The 12980-nt window shown below is 40.3% G+C and overlaps 1 protein-coding gene across 2 annotated transcripts in view; it reads right to left on the minus strand.

The window, feature by feature from the left end:
* The window catches only part of LOC142493648 (CD109 antigen-like), a 181266-nt gene that overhangs the window by 50390 nt on the left and 117896 nt on the right, over nucleotides 1–12980 (minus strand). For both annotated transcript variants that reach the window (XM_075598012.1, XM_075598011.1), the window contains one exon: nucleotides 1127–1187. In XM_075598012.1, coding sequence (XP_075454127.1) covers nucleotides 1127–1187 — 61 coding nt within the window. The remainder of the gene's footprint in view (nucleotides 1–1126; nucleotides 1188–12980) is intronic.

Raw genomic sequence — 12980 nt, forward strand, 5'->3', positions numbered from 1 at the left:
AAACTTGACACCCCCTACAATTCAATTTGTCATTTTGTTCTCCAATGCAACTACAACACACATCACTGCGAAATGCTCAAAGAACTAGATTGGTCATCACTAGAGTCTAGGCGCAATGTTCCCCTTTCCTGTCTTGCCTTTAAATTCTTTATGGGCAAGCTACCCAGCCATCTGAACAAGCTCCTCACCCCTACCACATGCAGCACTTATCACCTGAGATCAGACTCCAAAAGACTGTTCATGGTCCCAAGGCTCAACAAAGTATCCGGCCGTTCCTACTTCTCTTACCGTGCATCCCAAAACTGGAACAACCTACCAGAGACTCTCACATCCACCACCAGTTTAAGTTCTTTCAAATCTAAGGCTGTCTCACATTTTAATCTGGTCTGTAACTGTTTCATTTGCCCATAACATATATTTTCTTTAACTGTGCATGCAATGTCTTGTATATAATGTATATTTGTTTATATAATGTATATAATGTTCATTTATGTAACTGTATTTGTAACCATGTATTATTTGTCTTAACTCTGTGCCCAGGACATACTTGAAAACGAGAGGTAACTCTCAATGTATTACTTCCTGGTAAAATATTTTATAAATAAATAATATATGCCAAAGCTGCAGATCAGACTATTTCTGGACGATATTCCCCATTAGCTTCAATAGGTAATTTTATCCTGAAATGGTCCATTTCGACACTTCGGCACATAGAATTAACCCTTTAGACTGTGGAGTTTATCTTTTCGTTGTTGATCATGAGCGCTTGCAGTTTTTTTTATAGTATTGTTGTTGTCTTTCTTTTGTTTTTCCTGTACCTGTTCCTAGCAATGTGTGATAAAGGACATGGACCTCTCCTTGTATTTCTTGCTGTTCTGAAAAAAACTCCAATAAAGGTGATTCTGTAGCCTTTCTGAGGTCCTGGTACATAGTCTCTGGGCATACTGGGCGTTGTAGGTGTGTACAGTGGAGTTTGTGAGGACAAGTCCTTAGGGACGAGGATTTTCTTTTTTCATTTAGTCAAAAAAAAAAAAGTTAAAAATCCACCTGAAGCAGGGACCTTTGTGATTCTGAAAGCTTGCACCCTCCTGATTCATTATAGTAAAACACTGAATTATAAACTCACCCATAACTCCATTATTTCCTGAGAATACCATGGCATCAGTGAGGGGCGTATAACCACGATCCTGGTGGAAAAAAAGGTGAGAATGGGATTTAGCATTCCCCAAAAAGAGAGCATATATTTTAATTAAACAATGAATCATAAATAACACATTTAAGTTGATGTTACCAATTATTTTATTACTTATCTGCATTTATTTTCATGCTATTACACCACAGTAATATCTGTTATTACTTTATTTCTTTGAAACTTAACAAAATGTGTGGCATTTTCTCTTACAGGAAGTAATGGTTTTGATGACTACTGATTAAAGGTAGAAAAAAACAAGTGATAGACAGCCCTCAGAAAATAAGATAATCTAACGCAGGTTGCAGGGTGCAGATAAACAGAAAGAAGGACCCAATTCCTCCTAAATAATTACAAAGCAGTAATAATAGTTCCAGCACTCACTGACTTGTAGAGTAAATCTCAAGAGTAGGTAATTGCCAAATCAAAAAAAGGTATTTAATATCAACACAAGTCAAATCCATGGAGCGATGTGACCAACACAAAAGCATCTAAACTACATACTGCAAAACAACATAGAATGCGAAAAACAGAATATCACACAATGGGAGGTGGGGGTGGGGTGGAGGGAGAAACAAGGGGGGGGGCAAAAAATTGGGATAAGCAGGGGGGCAACGTTTCGGGGACAAGCCCCGTCCTAAGGTCCGTTCCCTCAGGATCCCAAAGGAGATGTGATCCAGAAGCACCCGTGGCTCATCACTTCACACTAGCTAGGCATAATGCTAGCCAGCTAAGGTACCAGGTCATTGATGGCATGAGGACGAGTCGCCCTGGTGGAGATACACAAAGGTTGCTACTCCAGGAGGAATCTAGATGGATCAGGCTCCTAGGTATCATGGCCCCAAAGGGAATGAATAAGGAACTGGATCTGAGCTGTTACTTTTAATATATACTGTTGTATTCTGTTCACTGTTGATCCTTTGATCCATAGATAGCACCGCCACCCGGCTACCTCTATGAAGAGCTTCGGTTGACCTGGTACAGTATTGCCCCTCTTGATGAGGGATGTGGCTGGTCAAGTATGGGTTACTAGTGGCAGTCTTGGTGGATTGATCCGTCCTTTACACACGGTAGTCTTGCTCCACCTCTACTCCTTGCACAACAATACCCTCTCATCCCCTATTCTGTATAGGGTAATACCCTCTCAGTACCATTATAAGATCCTTTGTCGTAGTGTATATACTAGTATTTTTAGATTATATGTTTACAAGTTTCACACTCTTATGAACTTAAATTTTATTTGATTTCTTATCTTTATTGGTATTTTATTATAGGTAACACTATTGAGCTACGATTGATTAAATTACCCTGGGCACATTGGACATTGATTCTGGGCTGAACCAGTATGCTGCCTGATGGAAGTGCTCATCATCTGCTCACTGAGCTCACACAGTTGAAGAAGGGACACCTCGGCAGCTTTTGCTACTACAACAGCAGCCTCTGTGACGTGGACTGCCGTTTTCCATTATGCGCATGTGCGCGCGCATCCGTGCGCTCCCGTGGACATCCGCTGTGCCTACACAGAAGGACTCCCTCATTAGCTGAAGTGCACAGGCGCCAGCCTTGGACGGACATTCCCAGCAGGATTTCCCTAGTATTCACCACTGACTGCTGTATGTGACTGCGCATGCGCACAGCACAGAGTGAAGCCGGAGGGCATTCCAGCCTATCAGATACATGCACTGTGTCTAGCATATGACGTTAAGGGGCTCAGCTGTTCCTGATCTTGGTTGGTTACCCACACAGATGCTGCTATTGGACTAATTACACCACCAATGATGACGTCACCCCTTCCCTTTATATACTGTCTCATTCAGTCCCAGTAAGCAGTCACCCTTGCAGCAGAAGAGGAGAAGTACTTGTGATTATGCTAGATGTCTTATACCCTGTGGTCTGATTTAACACTAGTTATATTCTCTCTATTTTTCTTTATCATACTCTTAGATTGATTACTTAGAGGTTCTTTGTGTGCTTAATGTGCTAGGGTTGCTGTTCATTGTGTTGGGACTTTGGAGTAAGGGAAGTACCTCTGTGTCCCCCTTTGGGGTCCTGAGGGAACGGGCCTGAGAAAGGGGCTTGTCCCCGAAACGTTGCCCACCTGCTTATCCCCATTTTTTGCCCCTCCCCCCCTTGTTTCTCCCTCCACCCCACCCCCACCTCCCATTGTGTGATATTCTGTTTTTCGCATACTATGTGTTTTTTGCAGTACTATTTTAGATGCTTTTGTGTTGGTCACATCGCTCCGTGGATTTGACTTGTGTTGATATTAAATACCTTTTTTTGATTTGGCAATTACCTACTCTTGAGATTTACTCTACTAGTCAGTGAGTGCTGGAACTATTATTACTGCCTTACTGATTAAAGGTGTATTACATGACTTAATTTATAAATTAACCCTTTGAGTGCCTGAGGGGCCACAGCACCAAAGTGCCACGGCCCTTCCGGCACGTGCGATCACGTAACCACTTCCTCACTGATGAGGGAACTGAAGGAAGGGGAAGACTTTCTTCTTCCATTTCACTTATTAATAGATCTCGTTCTGCACATTTCAATGCATTCTCCCCTATAAAAACTAGCAGGAACTTTATGACAAAGCTACTAGATCATGGGGCCCCTAAATTGCCGGACCACATGATCTTGTAGCTATGTCTAAACGACACCCGAAACATTATACATCAATAATAAAATACTGATTATATTTAAGAGCCATGGTCTTGATTCGTACGTGAATAATTCCTGTTACATATTATGGTAATATTGATAATATAGAGGGAGATTTATAGAGTATTACCCCAAAAACCATGCAGGTTTCTTACCACAGGTATTAGTCAAGAAAAATGATATTAAACATCCATCTACTGGGGGGAAATCTAAAGAAAAAACTAAACATCTGGAGATTAAAGATATTATGGAATCCTCTGGGAAGGGAAAATCAAAAATGGGCCAATCAATTGATTCACCCTCACCCTCATCTTCTTCTTCTTTTTTGGCACAAGGGGGGTGCATGAGTTCCTGGGAAACCAGGAACCCATTTCACCCCCTAACAATTCCGAAACCAGGTCTTGTTCAAAGAAACAAAAGACGCATGTCAGAGGGAGACGAGGGGGGAGATTACGGAAAGGCAAGAAAAATACAATAAATACTAAAAATATTTTTAATTTGAGCAAAATTTTTTTAACGGATTGTGAAAATAAAGTGATCAGTAAGGGACTTACATTTGCTCCCACCATTGGACCAAATAAATTTGGTCTTTATGTAGATACACATAAATTTTTAAGAACATTAACCCTAAAAAGATTCTTTATGAATAAAGATGTGGAGTCTAGAAATTGGGAAGATAAAAATAAAAATACTAATTCAACAATTCCCAATACTAGTACCCCAAACTTTGTTCATTCGAAATTTAAGCCTCAATCACAATTTTTTCCCAAATTTGCCAAGGGGAATCATCTTGAGGTATTCTTTCAATTAGTAACAAAGGATTTGGAATCTTTATGTAATAATAAGGACAGGCAGCATCATAACCTGACTAAAGAAGAAAAAATAGTGCTAGAAGGATTAACATCAGATAAAACAATTGTGATTAAACCAGCAGATAAGGGGGGGGGGGGGTGTTGTGATCATGGATCATGAATATTATATGCAAGAATCAAATAAAATTTTGGGCGATAGAATAACATATCAGAAATTGAAGTCTAATCCCACAATACTTTATAAAAAAGAACTTCAAGCCCTATTGGAGGATGGTAGAAGACTGGGAATTCTGGAGGAACATGAATTTCAGTTCCTATATGTGCAAGATCCAGCTTTCCCGGTCTTTTACTTCCTTCCAAAAATCCATAAAAATATCACACACCCCCCAGGGAGACCAATAACATCTGGGATTGGATCATTAACGGCTAACCTGTCTGAATTTATTGATAGCTATTTACAGGATAGTGTGAAAAAACAAAAATCTTATTTAAAAGATACCAGTGATGCAATCGGGGCCCTTAGGAACATAGAGTGGCAAGATAACTACATATTGGTGACCACCGATGTTACAGCCCTGTATACATCCATAAAACATGAGGATGGCTGCAGGGCGGTAAAAATGTTCCTAGAGAAAGAAGGGAAAATCCCAGGGGTACAGATAGAATTCCTCATCAGATGTATCCAATTTGTTTTAACCAAAAATTTCTTTTGGTTCAATGATGAGTTTTACCTGCAATTATGTGGAACCGCCATGGGGACCAAATTTGCACCCAGCTATGCTAACCTACTCATGGCCATGTGGGAAGATCTGTACATATGGTCTTGGATGGGTCGGGATGCAAATTTGGTCACATGGCGGAGGTTCATTGATGATATTGTCTTTGTTTGGAAGGGTTCACTGGAGGATCTGGACACATTTTTTATGTATCTAAACAATAATGATTTAAACCTTAAATTTACTTCCACTTCCAGTAAGACCACTGTTAACTTTCTGGACCTAACAATATACATTGAAAATAATGTTATTAAGACAAAAAATTTCTTCAAAGATGTAGACGCAAACAATTACATCCTGCAGTCAAGCTGCCATCTAAACAGATGGATAAACAATATTCCATACGGCCAATACTGCAGAATTAAACGAAATTGCACTGATAATGAGGTGTATGAAGAACAATCTACTATATTGTCCAGAAAGTTTTCAGAACGGAATTACAAACCCAATATTATACAAAAAGCATTGGATAAAACAAGACAAGTATCAAGAGAGTCTATGTTAACTCCTAAGGTAAAATCTAGTGGAGATGACAATTTAAAAGAACCCTTCATTACCCAATATAATAGGGATGCATACAAAATAAATAACATACTGAATAACCACTGGTCGATTCTAAAGAATGATCCCATCATAGGTACCTCTTTACCTGATAGAGTCCAAATGGTGTATAAAAAAGCACCAAATATAAAGAAATTAGTAGCACTTAGCGCCTTGAGGGGTTCCCCAAATATAAAAAACCCAACGTGGTTAGAACCCCCTAAAGGGTTTTTTGATTGTAAATTTTGCACAGCCTGCCATTACAGTTGTAAAACTACAAATACCTTCCAGTCCAACATTACTAAGAAGGTATATAATATAAAACAACATTTAAACTGTAGATCCAACTTTGTTGTATATTTGATCGAATGCGAGTGTGGTCTACAATATATAGGGAAAACCATTAGACCCTTGAAAACACGTATTTTGGAACACATAGGAAATATAAAAAGGAAAATGACAACCCATAGTGTTCCAAACCACTTTCTAATGGCACATAACGCGGACCCTAAAGGGTTAAAATTCAAAGCAATAGAGCAAGTTATGCCCCATTGGAGAGGGGGAAACAGACACACAGCATTGATCAAAAGAGAGTCATTCTGGATGTATGAACTAAAAACTATGTTCCCGTCCGGTTTGAACCTAGATTTCGATTTGAAACCTTTTTTGTGATTTTAAATGAACTAATTCTTTGTTTTTACTCTCATTTTAGAAATTGCCTTTACCAAGAATGATTAATGTTATGCACTTTCCATCTATATCCCCCTAGAGTAGGGAACATTCCCTTTGACTACCTGTTTTTAATAATGCTGTTTAAATATTACACTGTAGTAATTTTAACATTTTATCTAAGTTTCAAAATTGATTTTATAACTATTTTAAAATTTTATTGTTAAATGTGGTCTGAGGACAAAATAAATCTATGTATTTTAAACCAAGTGTATAAAAATGTATGTTTTATGATTAATTGTATCAATTGTTTGTTACTTGCACTTTAATATTGTCAATAGATGATTACAGAACATATGCTTTACAGAGATAGTCTCGTTTCATTCTCACTATAGCCTTAAATATCTATGATTAACGTGAATAGAATCAGGTGAAATACCAACCAATGAGAATAGAATTGAGGGTATATATATCCCCACTAAGCAATAGAATGTCACTCCTGATGAAACCTATGTGGTGAAACGCGTAGAGTGACGCTCTATCCCTGAGACGGCTGGAACCCCAGGAAGTGGACGCGGCGGATGACATCACTTCCGGTGTTTGGAACGCACCGGTGGAACGCACGCCACGAGAGAGGGGAAGCGGAGATACCATCCACCCGGCCGGAGAGATCCATTGAGATCTAAAATGCTTACCTGTATTTGAAACAATGTGAGTGTAACTTGTTTTATTTACTTTTGATAAATTATACATACGGTCTGCACTATGTCCAGTTGTATCTTTTAAATAAGGTTCCTGGGAGTCCATATACACGGGGAAACATTGATTTCTGCATCTCCTGGTGACTGAGTGAACGCCTTAAAAGATACCTTTATGTGCCTGCAAAACCTCACATGTTTGTGAGTATATATTTAGAGAGCAGTGTCATCACTATTTGAGTTCACTAACTTTATCTTAACAATATTGCACTATCACTATTTTATTCTTTTTACATATATTGCGCTTCCCGGAGACTTCATCGCCATTTCATATTATGGTAATACATAGCCAACATTTTGGAATTTGCACAAAACAGCAAAACACAATTCTGGTTGTTTTACATCTTTTTAGAAACAAATTAAAATGTGGTGAATAAAGAAAATCGTACATGATTGTGTGTTATGTAAAAAGGAAACTATAAAAAAGATGGGTCTAGATGCTCTCACAGGAATAGAGATGGACAAAACAAGGTTTGTGAATTTGAATCCGCCTTGGGTTCCTTAGGCTCATGAGAATTTGTGCGATTAGTCTTGAGAGAGGAGAGGGGGGAGAGAGAACGTCAAGCATAAAGTAATAATATGTACTGTACTGAGGGCTCTGAGTTACTGAGGCCAGGTGAGATTAAATAAAGCACACATTTTCTGACACACAAGTAAAAACAAGGTGAAGCAGAGCAAATAAAGCAAATGTCAAGAGCAAGTAATATAACAAAGTGAGTGTGACCTGGGGACTTGAGTTAGTACTTCTAATCTTATAAAAGATGAAGACAGTGGGCTATGTTTACTATGCAGTATTCTGCTATAAGAAATACATTACAGCCTATTCAAATAATCGGATTTTAAGGTGTCTTCCTGAGCCAGAAGGTGTTTCATGGCAGAAGACTGCTTGATAGATATGCTTTTCTATCCCAGAAGAGGGATAGGCACAGGTATGAGCACTCAATGTTACAGTATGCTATGCTGCTAGTCATTAGCTGGTTTATCTCACACTGCAAGAGCTGGTGTCCTGAATAACAAAGGTTGGGTGGGTTCAACATCTGATCCTGTTGGCTCTGACACCATACCCCATGCCCCATAAGGTACTTTTAGACTTGTTAACCCAATAACACGTTGTGCACTGTGGGAAGCCAGTGAAATTATTTCCTGCAGTTTGTAGAGTTGTATTTATTTTGAAATAAAGTATTGCAATTCAGTATGTCTGGCACACTGGCAGATGCCACAGTGAATGTTTGTCCCTGTTCTGTTATACCGTAGCCACCTTTGTGCATATCCATCATTTACTGTACCACCAAATAAGTGCATATACCTGTAGTAACTCCCTCCCCCTGCATTCCCTTAAAAGCAGACCACTTCCCCTTCCTGGTCGACAGTTTAATGTTCCTTGTGGAGCCTACCTGAGATACCTGTGAGATATGCTAATAGCTGGATTGGCTACATGTGTGAGCAGCTCAAAACAAAAGTATGATGTGACAGTGATGCCATCCCTCAGCTGGTTTACAGATGCAGTGGCCGTTATTCGAACAAATCACGGAGCCATTTTTGTGTGCTCTGCTGTATTCCACGCGGCATTAACGCGGCCAATCGCCCCAAGCACCTGTGTTTATCGCAGTTGCTTTGTTTGAATTTCATGGATTATGTTTCTTTGTGTGCAATGAAATGAATGAATTGTAATGTGTACAGTACTGTGCTACTGTGTCAATTTCAGGTGTTTAAAAACCAGAGCACTAAAATGCAATTTTCTGCACTCGAGTCTTAAGGCGGTAAGGTTGGAAGAAGTCATGCACCATGACATGGGTATTCCGAGGTATACAAAGCGTGAAGTGTTCAAATAACGGCCGCTGCATCTGTTGCTCACACTGCTAGAGCTGCTACCTAGAAAAGCAGTGGCTGTCGGTTCTGGTCAAGTTGGGTCTTATATCAGTATAGGATTCTAGTCACTGGGTGCCTTAGACATTAAATCCTATATAGTTGGTATTGAAATCCATTTAGGAAGTGTTATATGGGACTCATTTTAATATAATTTGCATAGTCATTAGCATATCTCCAAGGGTACTTCAGACGTGCTCCTTTTTCAGCACAGACATGTTTCCCTAATTCATTTGGAGACAGATTTGAGGGGATATATATATATATATATATTGTGACATAGTCCAAAGATGTTAGGCAGCTTTCTGCCCCATTTTAGAGCAGAAAGTGCAGGAATAGTTAATGATCCGTTCCACAGCTTCCCATTAACTCAGGCAGCTGGATGGAAAATCCAGACCACAGATTACAATGGCTCTAGTTCTCCCTCACCTGCTCTTCTAATCACATGCACAGGTATTTAGAGCAGGGAGGTTTTGCATTTCACTCTCTCTCCTTAGAGCCTGGGGGCTGGGGGTGTCGCTACTCTCCTGCATCCAGTATCGAGGTTGACGGCCTCTCCACGTATGACAGTACTAGAGGATTTGCCTGGACCCCACGAACAGATAAGACAAAACAAATGATTACTGCTGTTGCTAAAAGACTGTGCTGTATCTTGTGTCCCTAAATGAGAGAGCATTGTTTTAAGCTGGGGAACCAGTTTAGTTGGCCAGCAGCTGTTAGAGAGACTGATTCTGATGTGTAGTTAGATCCCTGAAAGGGATAGGATTTGCTTATATGATTTTGGTTTTATTTCTTGAAATAACAGAGTGGGAAATATTGTAACACTGAAATGTGTGAACTGCTGAATGAAAGTATCTGAGTACCTCTAACCTACACATGTTAAAGCTGCAGTACCTTAATTGGATGAAAATAAAGCAGGCAGAAGCCTGAGTTAAGCAGCATAATACTTTGCATGATCCTGTTTGTTGTATAATTAACCCTAGAAGACTGTGTCGGGAAGAACCCAGACAGACGTCAGCACTACAAAAGAGGGGCGTTTGTCACATATGGTGGAGAATGCGGGCAGACACTAAAAAGTCTGTGGGTTTGCAAATAAATGCGGGGGTTTAAAATGGCCGCCGAGCTGAACTAAAGTACAGATGCTATGAGTGAAGTCTGTCCCAATGTGTATATCAGTTGTGCTTCTAGCATACACAGAGAATGTGCGAAGTGTGGATGCAATAGCACCCTGAACCCAAACAGAAAACCAAAATGTTTTGCTGAAGAAAAAAAAAAAAAAAAAAAAAAAATTTTTTGCATCTAGCAAGTGCTGTTTGTAAAGCTAATGCCTTTTTGCTGAAGTGAGTGAATTTGCAGCTAGCAAGTGCTGTATGTAAGTTGCTGAAGTGAGTGAAATTACAGCTAGCAAATTGTCTCTGCCGGGTTTATAAAATGGCCGACATGGAATGTTTGTTTTGCAATGCACGTAATCTTGAAAAACAGTGTCCCTTCAGGCCATACGATGATGATGACGACGACTCGTATGTGGCCCCTGGAGGAGAGCCGTACCCACAGATGAATTTAGTATGCTGGGCCTGTCATGAAGTAGGTCACATGGAAGATGTGTGTCCCAAAATTTTCAAAGACAAACAGCTGCAAAAGCAAGCAATGCCCTGTGAGTGCAAGCAAGATGTGGAAGCTGATACCAGTGAGTGTGTGCCCAGTACCACTGATATCTCTGGAGCTAATAAAGCAAAAAGAAAGAAGAAGAAAAAGAAAACGGTTCCTCAAGTCACAGGGGAAGTGACCGAGCCACTTGAACCTGCGCTGTCAGCACATGCGTCAGAAAGGCGCCGAGATGTGCTGCATACCGGAGTCACCAGCAGAATTGTCACGGGAACAGTGGCAAAGGAAAAGGAGGAGCAAAGGGAAGCTGAATCCTTGAACCAGGATAAAGAGGCTTTGGTTTCTGCACTCCAAGCTGCCCGCCATGATTATGAAGTCCTGCGGCAGGGATTGATGAAAGAGCGAGAATCGAACGCCGAATTACAGAGGTGTATACTTCCAGCTTTACAGGAGTACGAGGCTTTGAAGAAAACAGAGTCTCTCTTACGGAGTGAGCTGGAAGAGGTGACGACTAGTCTGGAAAAGGCCAACACCGTAATTGCTATCCTAAAACAGAAATACGGGAAGGCTCTACAAGAGGTTCACGCGCTCAGCACAGAGGTGCAAAACTCACGCCTGGAGGGCCACGGTCTGAACACAGAGCTGGGAATGTTGAAGCAAACCCATGAGATTGCCCTGACTGAGTTAGAGACTGTAAAGCAAGAAAACGAGACTCTGAAATTGGAAAATTCAGATTTGACTGACCAAGCAGAAAAAGTAAAGAAACAGTTGACTCAGGAAAAATTAGAAGTGCAGGAAGCACTACAGAATGCATTGATGCACACTCAGAGCCAGCACCAGGAAGAAATGGACGCTCTGAGAACAGAATTGCGACATGTATGCACAAAACAGAATTCTCTCGCGGAGGAACTTAACGTTTTGAAAAAGGAGATAAGCATTAGAATAATTCAGAAGCACTGCAAAGCTCTTATCCAAGGAAGAAGGGAAAGAGAAAATTATCGGCATAAACGCGCCGCAACTATCATCCTACAGGCTGCCTACAGAGGGATGAAAATTCGTCAGTTTAATCGCCGGAATAAAGCAGCCTGTGTTCTTCAATCATTCTACCGTGCCCGCATGGTACGAAACAGGTTCCTCATTATGAAAGGAGCAACTATAAAGATCCAGTCTCTGACTAGGATGACACAGAACAGGATTCGCTATCAAACCCTGAGAAATGCGTCACTGGTTATCCAGCGGTACTTCCGCCTGAATAAATGTAGGCCTCAGGAAAGAGAGGCCCAAGACTACATGCCTGCTGGCTGCAAAGGTAAAATGCCACAGGGTACAGCCGGAGTTAGTGAGAGCCCCATCAAGGTAATCAGTGCTTCATCTTCTAAGTACCATATAATTGCCCCAGAGGGGAAATCCCAAATCTCTGAGAGTGATGGTCGTGAGAAAATACATGGCAGTAAGAAGTACCATAAAGGTTCAAAGGTTGCAAAGCAAAAGCGACGAAGGTCAACGCTGGCCTTGAATTTTTCCGGATCTCGCCACTCTGGGCCACAATATAAAGACAAAGACTATCCGGCCCCAGAGTTCCGTCAGAAGCTAAAGAAACAGTCCAGTCATTTGCAGGCTGCAGCAGCCTATGAAATAAAGTCAGGAAACGTAATGGACTGGAAGTCAAAGAGAAAAAAAAATGTGTTTGGGGATTGACCGATATTTTTTTTTTGTTATTACACGTGTGGACTATGTCACGGACACTTAACTATGCAAATAAGCTATTGTAGTTAAGGTATATTAGGCCTCTAGAATAAGCATTTTGTCAATATTACAATGTTATATTGGTTCTCTGTGTTGAAAATGTAGCTAAACTACAAATTAATATACAGGGTTGAAGGCCCTTTTTGTTGGTAAATATATGAGATTCATATTCTAGAGTAGAAAAACCCAGGGAGGTAATAGAAATTGTCTGGCTTTCTGAATATATTTAGCATATCCTGGGTTGTAAGAATGTGTGCTAGACATTTATTTTTCAAAATAGTTCCCTAATATAGAGCAACAAAATATGTTTGCCAAGTATAGTCTCTTATGAAAAAAAAACTATTGTCCATAATTGCCG

The sequence above is a fragment of the Ascaphus truei genome, chromosome 4 (genome assembly GCF_040206685.1).
Source record: "Ascaphus truei isolate aAscTru1 chromosome 4, aAscTru1.hap1, whole genome shotgun sequence".
Classification (NCBI taxonomy): Eukaryota; Metazoa; Chordata; class Amphibia; order Anura; family Ascaphidae; genus Ascaphus; species Ascaphus truei.